The following is a 17,931-nucleotide window of genomic DNA, read 5'->3' on the forward strand; positions in this document are numbered from 1 at the left end:
AATATTAACAACCCTTCCAAAAAAGGTCAAATCAGACCTGTAAATTTCAATGACAATTCCAATTTGTTGAAAATGTTTACTGAAAATGTTTGTTTTGCATATGTGTATTTCAGACTACAACACGCTGTTTAAGTATTAAAAACATGAGCTGCAGAAGCTCATTAATATTCACAACCCTTCCAAATAAGGTCAAATCAGACCTATAAATTTCGGTGACAATTCCAATTTGTTGAAAATGTTTATTGAAAATGTTTGTTTTGCATGTGTGTATTTCAGAGTACAACACGCTGTTTGAGTATTAAAAACATGAGTTGCAGGAGCTCATTAATATTAACAACCCTTCCAAATAAGGTCAAATCAGACCTGTAAATTTCGGTGACAATTCCAATTTGTTGAAAATGTTTATTGAAAATGTTTGTTTTGCATGTGTGTATTTCAGAGTACAACACGCTGTTTGAGTATTAAAAACATGAGCTGCAGAAGCTCATTAATATTCACAACCCTTCCAAATAAGGTCAAATCAGACCTATAAATTTCGGTGACAATTCCAATTTGATGAAAATGTTTATTGAAAAATATTTGTTTTGCATGTGTGTATTTCAGAGTACAACACGCTGTTTGAGTATTAAAAACATGAGTTGCAGAAGCTCATTAATATTCACAACCCTTCCAAATAAGGTCAAATCAGACCTATAAATTTCAGGGACAATTCCTATTTGTTGAAAGTATTTGTTTGGCATGTGTGTATTTCAGAGTACATCACGTTGTTTGAGTACTAAAAACATGGGCTGCGGAAGCTCATTAAAATTTACAACCCTTACAAATAAGGTCGAATCAGACCTGTACATTTAAGGGACAATTCCTATGTGTTGAAGATATTTGTTTTGCATATGAGTATTTCAGAGAATATCACATTGCTTGGGTATTAAAAACATGAGCTGCGGGAACTCCTTAATATTCACAAACCTTCCAAATAAGATCAAATCAGAACTGTACATTTCGGGGACAATTCCTATTTATTGAAAATATTTGTTGAAAAATATTTGTTTTGCATGTGCGTATTTCAGAGTACAACACGTTGTTTGTGTATTAAAAAATAAGAGCTGCAGGGGCTCGTTAATATTCACAACCCTTCCAAATAAGGTCAAATCAGACCTGTAAATTTCAGGGACTGTTCCTAGCTTTGCAAATCTGACTCTGGAGAATTTTAGAGCCACAAACCTTCTATATGCAGATATCAAATAACAACTTTAACATTGTCTCAGTGCACACCATGGCACCTTTAAGGTTTGAAAGGACATGACTTTAAGTAACTGGAAAAAAGAAAAGAAAAAACATGCTGGGAGAACTATCCCTGATAAGCTGGACTTACGTAAGTGGCTGCATATTTCCTTTAATCTTTGCATCACACTGTATAAGCACAAATGACAGTATCTGCAGGTATAATAGGGCGAGTGAGTGAATGAAGCAAAAATAAAAAAGCCTAAGGAAGTGTACAGAGATAACCGTTATCTGTAAAAATAATTCCTGGTGATTTCCCCCCAGTCTTTTCACTCTTTTATCTCCTCTCTCCTTTATCCTCACCTCTTTCTCTTTTTCTTTCGATCCTCTCCCTTTTAATTTCAATCCATTTATTTATTCTTAATTTCCCCCACAAACTAATGCTAAAGTCAGTCTAGCGTCAAAATGGAGTCTCTTCCTGTAGACTTGCCTACTCTGTTCAATCTAAGCTGATGTTTATCATCCAGCTGTGTTGTTTTAGATCCCCTCTTTGTTGTGTCTGGCTTTCCTCAAAGTGTCTTTTTAAATGAATTTGATGATAGTCATCTTTTTGATGAGCTCAGAGTCTAAGATCCATTTCTCTGGGGCATGAAACAACACAAAAACAAACTAAGATAATAAAAAAGTAGGAAAAAAGTACAGAGCTCATTAAATCAGTAACATTTCCAAACAATTTTTATACTTTGTATTTACATTATTTGGTTTTCATATGATTAGATGTACAGGGGAATGACACTTACCATGCAGCACAGAGTCATAGGTGTACGGCTGGGACAGGAAGTGAGGTAGAGCTAATATCATGGCACTGATGGACATTAGTAGGCCACCCAGTCCAATGAAACGAGGTCGGTGCACCCGACTGCCCAAGTAACTTACAAACGCTATCAGCACTGTGTTCCCTACCTGAATAAAAGACAGAACAAACAGATTATATCATTTATATTTCACTTTTATACATCACACTTCCTGATATTGACAACAGCACAGTTTTTAACTATTAGCAGACATATCCAAAGCATTTCTTATTTGTATACGTTTATATATAGACTGAAGTACTTAAACAGCTTACATATGATACAATTATTGATACGCAAGAATAGCAGCATCATATTAGATATCAAATATGTATTTTTGGATATATTACTGAATAATTTGCTGTATAATCTGTAAATAATGAATAATCTGAGAATAAAAAAGTACATTTTCTCACAAGTTGCGATTCCAAAATTTACTTTTATTAAAAGCATGACCAGCTCCTTTTAGATTAGATTAGATTAGATTAGATTAGATTGAACTTTATTGTCAATACACATGTACAAGTACAAGGCAACGAAATGCAGTGAATTTGTCTTTTTAGAGGTTTTTTTGATCAGGAAAAATTATTCAGACTTCAGCTGAAAAAAATTACACCACTCATTAGAGATATCACTTATTAGAGCTGTTTTACTGCAGAATTCAGATTCTGTTACGGTCCTGTGCATGTCAAGCTGCTTTGAAACAAACTGTATTGTATAAAAGGATGGTCTTTCGCTTGGTCTTTTCGCAAAACTTCGCTTTTTGCTAAAATTCCCTTCATACACATGCAAATGCAGGAAAAGCAACCTCATGGGAAGTTCACTCTGTTCTAAACTTGAAGTTTTCTTTTAAAGGAAATCTAAATTAAAATGTTAAAATAGCTGCAATTTTGCAGTAATGTGCACTAAACTGTTTTTTTTTTTTTTTTTTCAAATTTTGGATGTATTACATATTGAACTGTTTTTTTTTTTTTTTAAAGATGCAACAGTGTGTGAAACTGTAATAAAATCATTGCAAAAATTCATAGAAATATGTGTAAGCAGCTTTAAATTCTGGACAAAAGATAAAAATAAATAAATATATTCTTTCAATTTAATTGCAGGACCTTTATATGTGCTCCAACAGCATCTGATTTAATGAAAAACTATTATGACAGGGTTCATCATGTATATTACAATACAAAAATACAGATTTACCTCTCTCTACATTGATTTTTATTAATTACTTTGTTACAAACTACTAAGAATGGCAATAATGTAAACTGATATAGGTGCAATTGAAAAAGTAACAAATGTGTCCTTCATGGGCCAATTTGACCCCTATAGGTTAATCATTAAATTATGGTGGTGGGGAGATCGGGGACATATATTATTGCACTTGTGAAAAAATATAGGGTGTTTTCTGTGAGATAAGACATTTGTAGCAATAAACCTACAAGTATGTGGCTGTGAGAAAGTTTTTAAACCTTTTTTTGGCTGTTTATTAATATTAAATACAGTTAAGTCCATAAATATTTGGACGTCGACACAAATGTAATCAGACAATATAATAATCATAAATCAAACTTTCACTTTTTAATACTTGGTTGCAAATTCTTTGCAGTCAATTACAGCCTGAAGTTTGGAAGGCATAGACATAACCAGACGCTGGGTTTAAATCCTGGTGGTGCTCTGCCAGGCCTCTAAAGTTCCTGCTTGTTCTTAGGGCATTTTCCCTTCAGTTTTGTCTTCAGCAAGTGAAATACATACTCAATCGGATTCAAATCAGGTAACTGACTTAGCTATTGCATAACATTCCACTTCTTTCCCTTCAAAAACTCTTTGGTTGCTGTTACAGTATGCTTTGGGTCATTCTCCATCTGCACTGTGAAGGGCTGTCCAATGAGTTCTGAAGCATTTGGCTTAATATGAGCAGAAAACATTGCCTGAAACACTTCAGAACACACCCTGCTGCTTTTGCCAGCATTCACACCATCAATAAATACAAGAGAACCAGTTCTATTGACAGCCATTCATGGCTATAGCATGACACTACCATCACCATGCTTCGTTGCTTAGGATCATGAGCAGTTCCTTTCCTTTTCCATACACTTCCATTCCCATCTGTCCATAGGATGTTGTTCCAGCACGGTGAAGGCTTTTTTTTTTTTTTTAACTCTAATCTGTTTTTGAGGCTCACCAGTGGTTTGCAAATAGCACACTTGAAATGAACTCTGGACCTTTTATCTGCTCATTGTAATTGTGATAATGAGGGAATAACACACAATTGGCCATGGAACAGCTTAGAAGCCAGTTGTCCAATTACTTTTGGACCCTTAACAAGTGGGAGGCACATATGCAAACTCCTACACCGTTCACCTGATTTTGATGTAAATATCCTCAAATTAAAGCTGACAGTCTGCAGTTAAGGCACAACTTGTTTGTTTCATTTCAAATCCATTGTGTTGGTGTATAGAGCCAAAAACGTGAGAATTGTGTCGATGTTCTAATATTTAAGGACCTAACTGTATTCAGCACGATCTTATTCTACATTCCAAATCCTACCTTAATAATTATGAATAAGCAGAAAATTTGAAGTTTACTGTGGCAAAAGTCATAGTTAATGCTTTAGTAATAGTGAGAATTGTACCTTAAAATAAAGGGTGACCAAAAAAAAAAAAAAAAAAATATATATATATATATATATATATATATATATATATATATATATATATATATATATATATATATATATATATTAAATAAGCTTTCTGGACAAACAAGTCACTTCAGGACATAAGGGACACCTTGGTGACTGAGTCAGGAGCGATGGATGTTAAATTCCTTTTCAGAAAGGAATCCAATAATTAATTGAAATTCAGTTTTAATGATGTAATTAGTCATTTAATTTTCATTTTTTTTGTGTATACAAATACTGATAACTTGAGCTGGAATAATGTTGTTGAATTAAATGATGTCTTATCCACCATGAAACATGTTAACAACATGTTTATCTGCTTCAGCCAGTTCCTGCTTCACTATTTTGAAGACCTCAATACCTCATGGAGGGAAGAGATGGTTCCTGAGGAGAGGCTGTCCAGACCATAGCGTCTCTCGATCGTGGTGATAGTGCTCTTGAAGTAAGAGCTATATAAGAGCTGAGTGAGCTGGAGCAGGCCATGGCACAACACAAAGATCTGCAGGGAGACAAGTGTACAAGAACTATCAGACATATGCTTTATCATCGCACTCTACCAATTATGATTATCAGCCACACTAAACATTCTCAAATGATTAAAGGAACTTGATGTTCTGTGATCTGAGCAAGCACATTCATCAGTGTGTTGTCGCATCGTCACATGGGACTTATTTAAAATGGCACGTCTGGAGCGAAACAACAACTCCCTAAAATTAGAGTTCCCTTCCAACGTCTCTCTACAGACAGTGAGATCTGAGACTTTGATCTTCAGTCATTCACCTCAGTACAGCAAGGTTAACCACACACATTTCACAATATATCCCACTTTGTGTTTGGTTTGTACCATGTTCCTATATTCCAAAAAGAGGAAAGACAACATAGTGTAAACTATTCAACCCGTAAAGCTTCTAAAAACCCTTTCGAGATTTACATTATTGTCTTTGTTTGGCTTTTAAAAGCTGTCATCACCTCTGAAGCTTTCCTCTGTGTAAATAAGTGATAAAACAAAGACGGTTTATAAAATGGAAAATTGGAGTAGTGATCTCTCTGCTTTCCATTAGCAAGTGGCCCTTTTTCCAAAATTTCCTGGATCCCTTTCTTTCTTAACTTTTCTTAAAGCCAGCATTGAATGAAAAATTAATTCTCTTAATTTTTCCAGAGAAGTGTATCAAATATAAAAATCAACTGATTCAAATGCATTGATAACAAATACAAATTTCTCTTATCATGCCCACATTTGAAATGCATTTAAATTAATTCTAGATTTTTATAATGACCAGTGAATGTCTCGTGCAAAGTGAATCAAACTGACTTATCACTTTGCTGTTTGCTGCATGTGTCACACTTTCAGTTGCACATGCTCCAGAATTAACTGTGAAGTCTGGATTAAACCCTGAGACGACAGTGAATGATTATATTGAATCTCATGAAACTGCTGAACCTGATCAAAACCAGGTTGGATTTGTTTGGTTTCGTCAACTGTAGTATGACTCTACTTGTATCGAAACAATAGCTCTTGTCACATGTTAATACCATGCAGTGACGCTTGATGCAAATATGTAAACATCAAGTATCTCTTAAACTAACAGAACATGCATGAGAATCTCATAAGCATAACAACATATACCAAGATTATGACACTAAACTGAACAAAACAGGCAGAAGACAAATATGAGACATCTGTGTGACTAAAAAGAATGCTAGCTAGGCAACCAAAAACTGAATAGGAGCACAAGCAAAATAGGCCTTGTCCACATTAATAGTTTAAAAACACATCTTTTTCTATACATTTTGTTCTTCAGTGTAGACTGAGGTGATGATGGTGCTGACAAAAACTACCCGTTTTTGAAAAAAAAAAATTACACAAATTTTTGAAAAAGTTCACAGTATTCATTAGGATTAGTTTTTTACTTAAATGGATATTGCAATCAGTTTCTTCAAATGGCATTAGTTACTTTAACCTTTGGGTTTTACAGTGTATATATTAATTTGAGCACATTCTGCACATTTTGGTCCACTCTGAGGCCTTCATCTTTTAAAAAAATCCTACAATCACTACACTGTAAAACCCAACAGTCATCTATATCAAATGAAATGAGTGTAGTTAACTCAAAATTGACTGAAAGTTAATTCTACTCATTTGAAAAGAGTTTTAAACTCAGTGTTGAGGGTAATGAGTTAATTAAATACATCATTACTTCAACTTAAATGGAGTAAGTTTACAGTACTCATATAGATTAGTTTTTAACTTTAATGGCTTGTAGCAATCGGTTTTACTCAGTTAGTTTGAGTTCTCTTCAGTTATTGCATTTTACTGTGCTCAAATTGCTTTGTTTACTCAAATGAATTAAGTTCACAGTACGCATTAGGGTTAGTTTTTGAGCTTAAATTATTTGTTGAAATCGGTTTCCTCAAATGGTTTGAGTTTTTGGGTTTTACAGTGTAATATTAATTTAAGCACATTCTGCACATTTTAGTCCACACTGAGGCCTCCACCTTTGAAAAAAGAAATCACTGCTGCTTTAGCCATATTTACTTGTTGTACTAGTTGGCAAAGGAGCTGATAGTAATGTTTGTCTAGAGCGTTTGTTCGCCTCTCTCTCTCTCAAGAGAGAGAGGCTCTTGATGATAAGCCAGAAAAGCAGTAGAGATAAAAGTACATAAATTGGACCGTCTCCCTGTTTGTGCGTTAGCGAGAAACGCAGCTGCTCCCATATGATATAATGCTGTATTCTTTGCCCAAGACGTCACGAGCACAAGCCGAGGAACATTCGCAGAGGTCTCAAAGGCATGAAGCAATCTGACGGGGCATGTAGAGAGCTGGACTGGATTTCCTAAACAAACACAAGACATAAATCCCTCTCCTCCACTTACCACCATTGCAGGCCAAAGCACTATGCTTTCTGATAGCTCCTAGAACAGCTAATGCTCCCATTAAATCTTCAGCTTTATGGTTTGTTAGCACACATAATAGCTGCTTCTCACACAGTTGCTACAGTTTCTTGTTTTCCATCAAATGGGCTTTTAATTACGGAAATATTTTCACAGGCTGTGCCCGCTCAAGCAGCCCGACTAAATGCCTTTGTTAGATGTTTGAATGGCAGCTCTGTGCCTCTTTCCATCCCGGTGCCAGTTCCACATTTGGTTCAGCTTGAAATATTAGACACGCTGGATCCATATCTGGATCCTTTCATGTATAATGTTACAAGGCAGCTAGAGCGGATCTTTCATTTTTATTGTTTTCTCCAATCTATCTCCAGAGGGCATAACTTAGCGAGTGTGCCATAGTACAGTAGGTGCACTATGATCATGTTACCATATTGCTGGTTAATAGTTCCTATATCAAAAGTGCAAGCACATGTACAGCGTAACTCAGCGTTCTTTTGTTAATTACAGCTGGCAGATTCATCGGTACGTAATTCTCCACAAGCAGTTGTAAATCTTTTGCAGAGCTGGCACGCGTTTGATCACTGAATGACTGTTACAATGTACGCTTGGGTCAGCACAAAGCATGCTGCATATTTGTTTTGTATTGAAGCAATGTGAAATACTTTTGGGATTTGGAAGAAAAAAATAAATAAATAAAAGCAAACCTGCCATATGTAAGAGAAAATTATTTTCAGACATTTGTCCTACTGTCACCTCAAGCGTCTCTGGCAGGCTGCTTAACGCATTCTAGGAAATCTGGAATTAAAGAGAGTCAGATTACCTATTCATAAAGTCATCGGTTTTTCATTTGCTCTTCAGCCTTTTCATTTGCTTCACTGCAGTGGTGTGTTTTAATATGTTTGGACATGCATTGGATGATATTCAATGACCTCTCATAAAGTCTACAGGGTTTTCTGCTGACTAAGATTTTTTTCTAAACAGAAACTGAGTGTGTCAGTACTCGATTAAAGGGTTAGTTCACCCAAAAAATTTTATTCTGTTATTAATCACTCACCCGCAAGTTGTTTCAATTCAACTTTGGAAGACAAATTAAAATATTTTAGATGCAATCAGAGATGCTCTCTTATCCTCAGCAAAGGCTCTAAGATGTTCAAAGAAAAATGTTTTTGTTCAACAAAACATTCAAAACATTCCACGTGATTCAGTGATCTAGTTGTAATCATATAAAGCTCCAAGAACACTTTTGTGCACCAAAAATTAGGGTGTGCATTTACTATAGATGATATGGTGACTAAGTTCTACATGTACCATAGTATTGCCCTTAGAAACAAGCACCCTGACCTATTGCAGAGGGAAAAAAACAAACAAAGTCATCCTTACAGGGTTTTTTTGGCACACAAAATGTTTCTATAGCTTCTAATGATTACAGTTGAACCCCTGCACATGGAAAAAGTCACATGTAATGTTTTGACAATGGACTTTCTGGACTGTCTCGGGAACATTGAAGTCTATGGAGGATGAGGAAGCTCTCTGATTTCAGCTAAATTAATTTAATTTGTCCTTTAGAAGACAAACAAAGGTCTCAAGAGATTGAAACAACATGAGGGTGAGTTTTCACTAACATAATTTTCATTTTTGGGTGACCTAACACTTTGATAATGGTTTTTTTCTGTCCCGATTTAAGTGCAGAACTGAAATGGTTATTTATTAATTATAAAATAAAACAAAAGGAGAACAAAAACAACCCCTGAGGGGGAAAAATTAACAAAAAACAAATAAACAAACAAACTTGACTGGGCAGAAATGGCAAGGATCAGGGCTAGAAAAACAGGACACGACTGGAGAGGATACAACATATGACAAACTGGCACAGAACAGCAGACAAGAGGAGACTCTAAAGAGAAAGAATTAACAAACAAACAGGTGACTACGATAAACTAATAATGGGTTAACAAGGAGGGTGGGTCTGGGCAATAGACAGGAGCACATGACACAAAGAATTAACAAGCCATTTACTAACGTAAAACAGGACTAGAACGTGCAGCCAATGAGAGAACTAATTAACCACGTGTTCACATGAAACAAAACACTTAAGCACGCAGCACATCTAAACATGAACCTTGTGCTAAACACAACATCAACAGAAGACTGAACGCAAGACACGAGCACACAATAAATAAAAACACTCACCGTTCACTCACACATGCAACCTGCATTTTTCATCCCAGCGTCAACCAAAACCGAAACCAACTAGACTGAGACGCTGACAGCACGCTGCGGACAGAACAAATACAAACACCGGGACGACATCACGTCCCGGAAGCACGGCTGAGACGGCACGCATACATAGATGAACACAATGGCAGAATAAGAGTGCTCGACATACTAGACAAGACAGGTCTAGTGTCTGGACTCTGCCACCAAAACAAGAAATAACAAGACTGAAGTGGCAGAATCCTGACATTTTCCACTGTAAAGAATGTAGTTTGGAATGTAAAGGTTCTTTAGATGTTAAAGATATTTCAAGGAGCCAATATCACAAATAAAGGACTTTTATTTGATGTAGGGTTGATAAACGTTAGAACACAAGAATTGCATATCGTGTCAGTGGACAAGGCTTGAGTGGCCACAACTGATGGTATAAACTAAAAAGAGAACTAAATATTTAATGGAGTATTAGTTCCTCTCAAGTTGTATAACTTAGGAAAAATATCCTATTACTATTGCCTACGCAAATAGACCAAGATGACCACCTAGTGAACTTGTCTTGTCTTTAGGGGACTCTAATGGGGAATCATTAGTTTTGAATCATCAGAGCGTTTTAATGATGTTTGAATTGCGCTGACATTGTATATTCGGCCTAATGTTCTTAGAATACAGTGAGTGATTCATGCTTCTGAGAAAGAAAACCAGCGATGAAAGATCTGATGAACGTGCTGAAAAGCAATTCCTGTCATCTGTCCAGACCTGGATTTTTCCCCCTCCTCAGCAGCCATTGTGTTACATGAAGAGTCCTGCTGAGTAAAAAGAATCAGGGGAAGAAAGGACTTTGATGTTTGATGTTTTACATGCATCTCTGCGCTGCTATCACGTGTTACAGGAGACATTAAACAGACATTTTCGGATTTCCTCAGGATATAAAGCTTAAACATAAAAGTACAAGCCTAATGTCTGAATCATTTTTCCCATCCTGTGAAACACCACAGCTGCAAAAATAACAGGACACCCAGTTGAAACGTGTGTTTTTGTATTTTTAATCACAAGAAGTTGATGAGAACATTTTAATCTACAAATAAAAGTTCATACAGATGAAAAGTGGATTCCACACAATCGAGTCAACTCATATTGAGTTGGGACAACATGAAGGAATTAAGTAAACATATTAGTTTTTACAAAATTAAGTGGAATTAACATAAACCAATTAAGTTGCCCTAAAAAATCACTCAAGAATTGTGTTGTTTCATCTCATTTTAAATAAGAACGTCATTTTGTCAGTGTAACTCTGACAAAACAACAAACTTGCTGTTTAAATTTCCTAATTTTCACCTTGAACAGTTTCATGCAAATGGGACGCAATAAAGTCAGAGGCTGTCAGCAACAGTTGACTAAAATCTACTGAAAATAAAAACAGATTCAACCTTTTTTCCCTAGTTAAGATGAACCAAATTAAATGACAATGAATAGATGCCAAGAGCAAATCAGTGGATACACTGTTAACAATTTCCTGTAGAATTTACAGTAACTTACTGGCAGCAGTTTACCAGTAACTTGCTGTAAATCAGTTACAGGAGAAATACTGTATTTACATTTACAGCACCATTTTTACAGTTTTATGTATATATTTACTGTGAAATGTAGTTATTTTCACAATGCAACTTTAAAATACAGTAACATACTTCATAAATGTCCTACAGTAAAACACAGTTCATTTTATAGTTTTATACTGTGTACTCTACAAAAATCCTTAACATTGTATATGTGAAAAAATGCAGTGTGACAGTCTTAACATTTTTCATAAATTCTTTTTCAACAACCTTGTCTTACAGTGACCTGTAGCCTACATAAACGACAGTCCCTCTCTGCAATTTCTAGTGTGAGGCTCAAAATAAGCTTGAACTTCCTGTCTGAATCAAACTAAAGTTATGTGGCTGAATGGATGATATCTAAATTAAAATGATTAACAAAAAAAGGCACAACATTGTGAAAAAGTAAATCAGTTAGAAGCAAAACAATATAAAAAACTGCATGTCATTAATAAAGGTTTATGTCAAATGAGAACTACTGTATATATGTAGTTTACTATGGTTAATTAGCAAATAATTACAATAATTATAATCATTCCAGTATTTTAGTGTTTTAAATGTGGCTGAACATACATTAAGCAGACCAAATTTTAGATTTGGCAACTGTGAACATGGTCCAAGACCCCAAAATGAATGTGAATTATTTTTTTGTTTTTACATAAATCTTTCATTGATTTTCTACTACACATTTTAGTAAAAGAAATCATCGGACACCATCGTCATTTCTTTGCCTTGCACTTCAGTTAGTGAATCTACAGCTAGCCAAACACCTTCTGGCTCAGCTTGTCTGCTACAGTAGCCACGCCCAAAGCTCCTGTAATTGGTCGAGCTGAAATTTGACTGACAAAGATTTGAAAGGAGCACTCTCTGTGTTTCCGCATTTGCAGGAGATAAATAATCAGTAAACTGGGTTCATGAATAATAAACTGCGTGAAAGGATTTGATCATCCAAAAAATTTACATTTTAGTATGAAATTACCCACACTCCTGTCGTTTCAATCCCCTGAGACATTTGTTCATAATCACAACACAAATTACGATATTTTAGATGAAATCTGAGAGCTCCCTTTATTCTCCATAGACAGCAATGGTCCAAAGATGTTCGCAAAATGAACCAAAAACACTGTCAATACATTCCATGTGACTTTAGTGGTTCTACTGAAATACTACGAACAAAGTTTTTGTATACGTCAAAACATTTTTAAAAATATGACTTTGTCTATATCTTCTCTTCCACATAGGGTCAGTATGCAGGGTATTTACTACAGGCAGTACAACATATTACCATTAGCGTCAGCAGCAAAACATCCAAGTGACGTATTTAATATAGTCTCATTCTGAAAATGTAGCCCTGTATACATTTCTGAAGATCGTAAATTATGTAGCCAGAAGCACATATGGCTGAATTTTGTCTTTAAAACGAACACGATGGGGCAGTGTGATGCCGTTCCTTTTCACGCAAGCAGCTGACTGCTTACCTCTGTATGGATGGCTTTGCTGCGGTTACTAGTTCGTCCAGTGGCTCACAGTGTAAGTCGGCGGACTTGAGAAGTTGACCGCAACAACGGGGTTTGGTGAAGAACGGTTCCAGAAAGCAGTAAGACAAAAACAAAAGACAAAAATAAAACTAACAAGTAAGTTAAGAGTGAGAATGTGGTAAAATCCGAAAATGTGTTAAAAATCAGGGGGCTTTTCTTTTTTTGGATTGCTTTCCAAAACACTGTCGGTTGGGTTTAGGGAAGTGGGTTGGCACTGGTCAAACTGTGCTTCTGAAAACAGCATCAGTTGGGTTTAGAGAAGGGGGTAGGTGGGGAAATCAGTCTGTTGGACAGTTAGTTCGTCAGTCAGCCAGTCAACAGCGGCCTCTTTACGCGGATTTACGCGAGAAGAGCAGGCGCGAATGGCACTCACGGGAGGAATTTAAGGTCTCAAAAAGCATACACAGCGGCTTCTGGTAGATTCACGAAAACAAAAACTGCAAAAAAACGTAGCTCCTGGGACGCATTTGGTGCTCTCCAGAAATGTACTGTATATAGGGCTACGTTTTCAGAATGAGTCTGGGTTGGTCGCATACTAAACTTGCACCATGATCTGATGCAGAGGAATGAGCAAAAAAAAAAATTTCACAGAGTCACAACAGTGTTCTTGGAGCTTTGTATGATTACAGTTTGATGACTGAAGTCACATGGAAATGGAATGTTTTGACAAAGTTTTTGGCTTCTTATATGGATTTTCTTTTAATAAAAAATGTTTAACTTTATGGTGTAAAAAAACACCATAAATTTATGGGGCACCTATTTTACCTCTTTTTTAAGATAAGTCTTTTGTGCCTCCAGAATGTGTTTGTAAAGTTTCAGCTCAAAACACAAGATTCCTTTCAGAATATTGAAATTTTCTGCTCTAAACACAGTGTAGCTGTTTTTGTGGCCTGTGCTTTTAATGCTGGTTCTCCCCGCCCACCGTTCCCACATGCCTGACAGTGTGCCTCAATCTCAGCCTCGGCTGCGTCAGATAAACAGCACAGTGACAGACATGAGAGAAGTAGATATCACATAACGCTTGTGATAAATACTACAGTAAGAACTTTCCCAGTGATTATTTCATGTATTTGTTGTAGCATTAATAGTTACAAAGTTCACGCACACACACACGCTCATTTATCTTTGCACTGTTTCTGCACGCAAATATCACCGGATACACGTTAATATCCACTGCTGTATAGATATCCGTTATGTTAATGTACAAAATAAGCCCGATATAATGTCCACAAACCGGGATTGAGACGTCTTCTTTTATAATTGTACTGACAAGCGGCAGTGGGGATAAAGACGGTAAAATTGCTGTCATTTATTACAAACATGCACTGTTTTAAAAACGTTTTAAACTTGTAAAACTCATTCTTGATCACATTTGATGATGATCACAGAGAGCTGAACGGATCTTTTAATCCTGGTTGCTTTGCGCATGTCCTGTCTTGTTGATATGATTATACGCGTTACTATAGAAACATGTTAATACGCGGCTGTCAATCAATTCGGTGGGTGGGGAACGGGCACTCTTACGTGGCGTTGCGGTTGGCCTTCAAAATGGGAGGGATTTGAATCCTATTTTATGTCAGGAAATTTAAAAAGAGAGACTTATTGTCTTCATGTCACTCCAATTTAACAGTAGACACACTATACCTACACACAGTTCTGTCCAAACAGCTTACACAAGATGATTTTCATCATAGTTGCCCTTTAAATTAAGCAAATATACAATATACATCACTCATATACATTAAATCCTCACCCCTGTGCACTCCCTGTTCTGGTGCTGAACATCTCGGCACTATTGATACATATGGAGGATGAGGGAGCTCTCGAAATCCATCTTAATTTGTGTTCTGACGATAAACAAATGTCACAGGGGATTGAAATGACATGAGGCTTAGTAATAATTACAGAATTTTCATTTTTGACAATCATAACAAGTAATCATTTTAGGAAATTTATTTAAACATTGATTTTTTTTATAATCTTGCATCATTTACATTTGCATGGATTTACGGATTGCTAACTGGCCAAGAACACTGAACAGCACGTTCTACACCTTCTTGCAACATACGTCATCACTGCCTGACTCACTCCAATAAACAAAACACACATATGCAAAACCTGTCCGATAAACAAGTGCAGGTATGCTCCATTGGTCACACAGACACAAATCCTCAATCAATTTAGACATACCTGACGCACTTGCACACCCTTACTGCAAACACATCAAGTTTAAATAAGAGCTGAGGGCTTTTTGTGTGACACCTGGAAGCAGAAAGAACTTTCTAAAAGAAGCATGCAACTTTAGATCCTCAGTGTTGGCTTTGTTGACATTGGAGAGCGTGTGAAGCTTCTGTTCTTGTGCTCTCATACATTAGAAATACATTACCACAACCGCACACAGTGCCCTAATAAGGGGGTGAAAAGCAATTCCATAGAACACAACGCTTAGACGCGTCTGTATCTGTGATATGTCAAACTGCAATTGTAATAACAAACAACCGTCTTCACTTCGGTGGTTTCTGCTCTATGGTCTTGCCAACGGTTAATCACAGCTATACAAAACAAAGCTGAAGAGGGTGTGAAACACTTAGGTGAGCAAATATTCTTCTCGCCTTTAACATGAACGACAATCTTTAGCCTGGTTTGTCAGATGTGATTGGCACAGCCGTTATTTTAGGTTGCAAGGTGAGGAGCTATGAGGATTTGAGCAACTCTAGAAATACACAAATGAAACTTTCAGAATGTCTAATCAATTAAAACTGTACAATTAAAACCGATGAGCACAAATAAGAGAACAACAATTTCTGAAATCCATTATCCAGTCTGATATAAACTCAAATTTTGCAATCAGATTCTATTTGCATTTAAGTGAGCTCACACATATAGTTTGGGTCGGACCAAAAAATAGAGAAACATTTAGATCAAGTTTATTTTAAAGAAGACGAGGAAAAAAAAACGTATGTATGGTTTTTGCGACTGAATTTATCCAACAATCAAAAAAATACAATAAAATTGTGCTGTGCGTGGACTAACCAAACTCATTGTATGTGCTGAGAAGAGGTTATACATTTTTAAAGGGGTCAAAACAACTTTAGGATTGTCTCATTCACACAAACAAATGAAGATCGGGTGCAGAAATATGTATTCTTGATGGCTGACGCTGCTTCAAGTTATCCAGAGCTGTATGACTTTACAAATCTTGAATATCACAATAGTATTAAATATTAACACTCTCGCACAATATGCAAATGATTCAGTTGTTGCCTTGTGACATAAAAAAAGCACACCGCACTTCCTTTTTTCTAGTCAACAAAAAAAGGCAGTGTGGTGCGCCGCGTGTAATAGCACGTTCGGTGTGATCGGCCCTTTAAAATGTAATGGTCAACAGTGCAAAATGCTTGAGCATTCATACGGTGACCGAGAGAGCTTATAGTGCTGCAATTTAAGAAATCACATGCGATTACAAAAAACACCAGCAAATTACGAAACAATCTTCATCGTTTTGACAGCACACGTGTTGTCAAATCCTCACAATGCAAACACAGTTTTACTAACATGCTGCATTTTCACACAACGCAAACAAATGAATAAAATGCGCTATATATTCTCACAACGTAAACAATTTACAAAATCGTGAAAAAACTTGCAAAAACAACGGAACACAATGGAAATCTTTCAAGGGGACTCATAAACACGATAAATGGACACTGCTGTAGCATGACTATTGCTCAGTACAGTTGTAGTTGATCTTTGAAAGGAGATTTTTTGTTTGTTTGTTTATTTTAACATCCTGATTCCCTTGTCTTTTGTGTTTTAGCTTAAATAACCATAACCTAAACAGCTGGGTCTTGAAACATTTCTGTTGTGTTCTGTGCTATTTGAAAGTGTGCTATAAAAATACAGCGCGTTATCGTAAATTGTTTGTTATGTGATGAAATGCAGTGTGTTTAATGAATTTGTTTGCATTGTGTGAAAATGCAGCATGTTTTTTAAAAATGTTGTTTGCGCTTGCGTTGTGAAGATTTGCAGCATGTGTGCTGTTAAACAGATGAAGATATTTTCTCAATTTGCTGGCACGTGTTTTCTTAAATTGCAGCACGTTGCAGCTCTCTCAGTCACCACACATTCAACCTTTTTATGGTCACATCCTATGGTGAAGCAGATCAAGACCTATCATTTTTAGTGACTTTGTTCCAGTTGGTGTGCACCAAGGTTAAAACTTCCAATTTCCAAAATTCACATTTATTAAAATGAACTGCATTAATGGTGTGATTGCATCAGAATTTGTTTTAATCAAACCAAACCTGCCAAGTGTGATCACACAAAGTATACTGAACGAAACCTCAGTGTATGCCAGTTACTGTTATAATATCATCAGATCTACTGTAATCATCATTTTGCTAATAACAAGCTGAAACCAATGGAAAGAGTTTTCAAAGCAAATATTTTGTAATATACCCAACTCCATCGGTCCATAATATGTGCAGATTTATAAAAGATAAAACAGATGTATATGTAGTTTTAATCTACATGTTTTTTTTTTCTATTTATCTGATTATTTCATGTCTACTCCACTTTCAGATCCAAGATCCAAGATCCAGTCTCGATCAAGTAAGGTGTTTACAAGTATTACTACAAACATTTTAATTGTTTGGGTGGATGTAAATAAAATGGATAGTCACACTTAAATTTTAAATTTACCCACTGTTCACTCACCCTTAGTTGGTGCCAAACCTTTAGGAGTTTCTTTCTTCTGTTGAACACAAAAGAAGGTACTGTATGCTGAAGAAAGCTGGAAATCGATAACAACTGGCTTTTATATTATGAAAAAAAATACTATGGAAGTCAATCGTTATGGCGTGTTTAACAAAAAAAAAAAAAGAAACTGGCGGTTCATTCCGCCGTGGTGACCCCTAAAGGAATAAGGTGAAGGAAAATGATTGAATGAA

The 17,931-nt window shown here is 36.0% G+C and overlaps 1 protein-coding gene across 1 annotated transcript in view; it reads right to left on the reverse strand.

Annotated features, from left to right (window-relative positions):
• The window catches only part of slco2a1 (solute carrier organic anion transporter family, member 2A1), a 38,588-nt gene that overhangs the window by 18,367 nt on the left and 2,290 nt on the right, over positions 1-17,931 (reverse strand). Inside the window, exons 2-3 of the mRNA XM_056459945.1 lie at positions 5,114-5,251; positions 2,022-2,184 (exon numbers count right to left, since the gene is read on the reverse strand). Of these exons, the coding sequence (XP_056315920.1) occupies positions 2,022-2,184; positions 5,114-5,251 (301 nt within the window). The remainder of the gene's footprint in view (positions 1-2,021; positions 2,185-5,113; positions 5,252-17,931) is intronic.

This window comes from Danio aesculapii, chromosome 6 (assembly GCF_903798145.1).
Source record: "Danio aesculapii chromosome 6, fDanAes4.1, whole genome shotgun sequence".
In the NCBI taxonomy this organism is placed as follows: domain Eukaryota; kingdom Metazoa; phylum Chordata; class Actinopteri; order Cypriniformes; family Danionidae; genus Danio; species Danio aesculapii.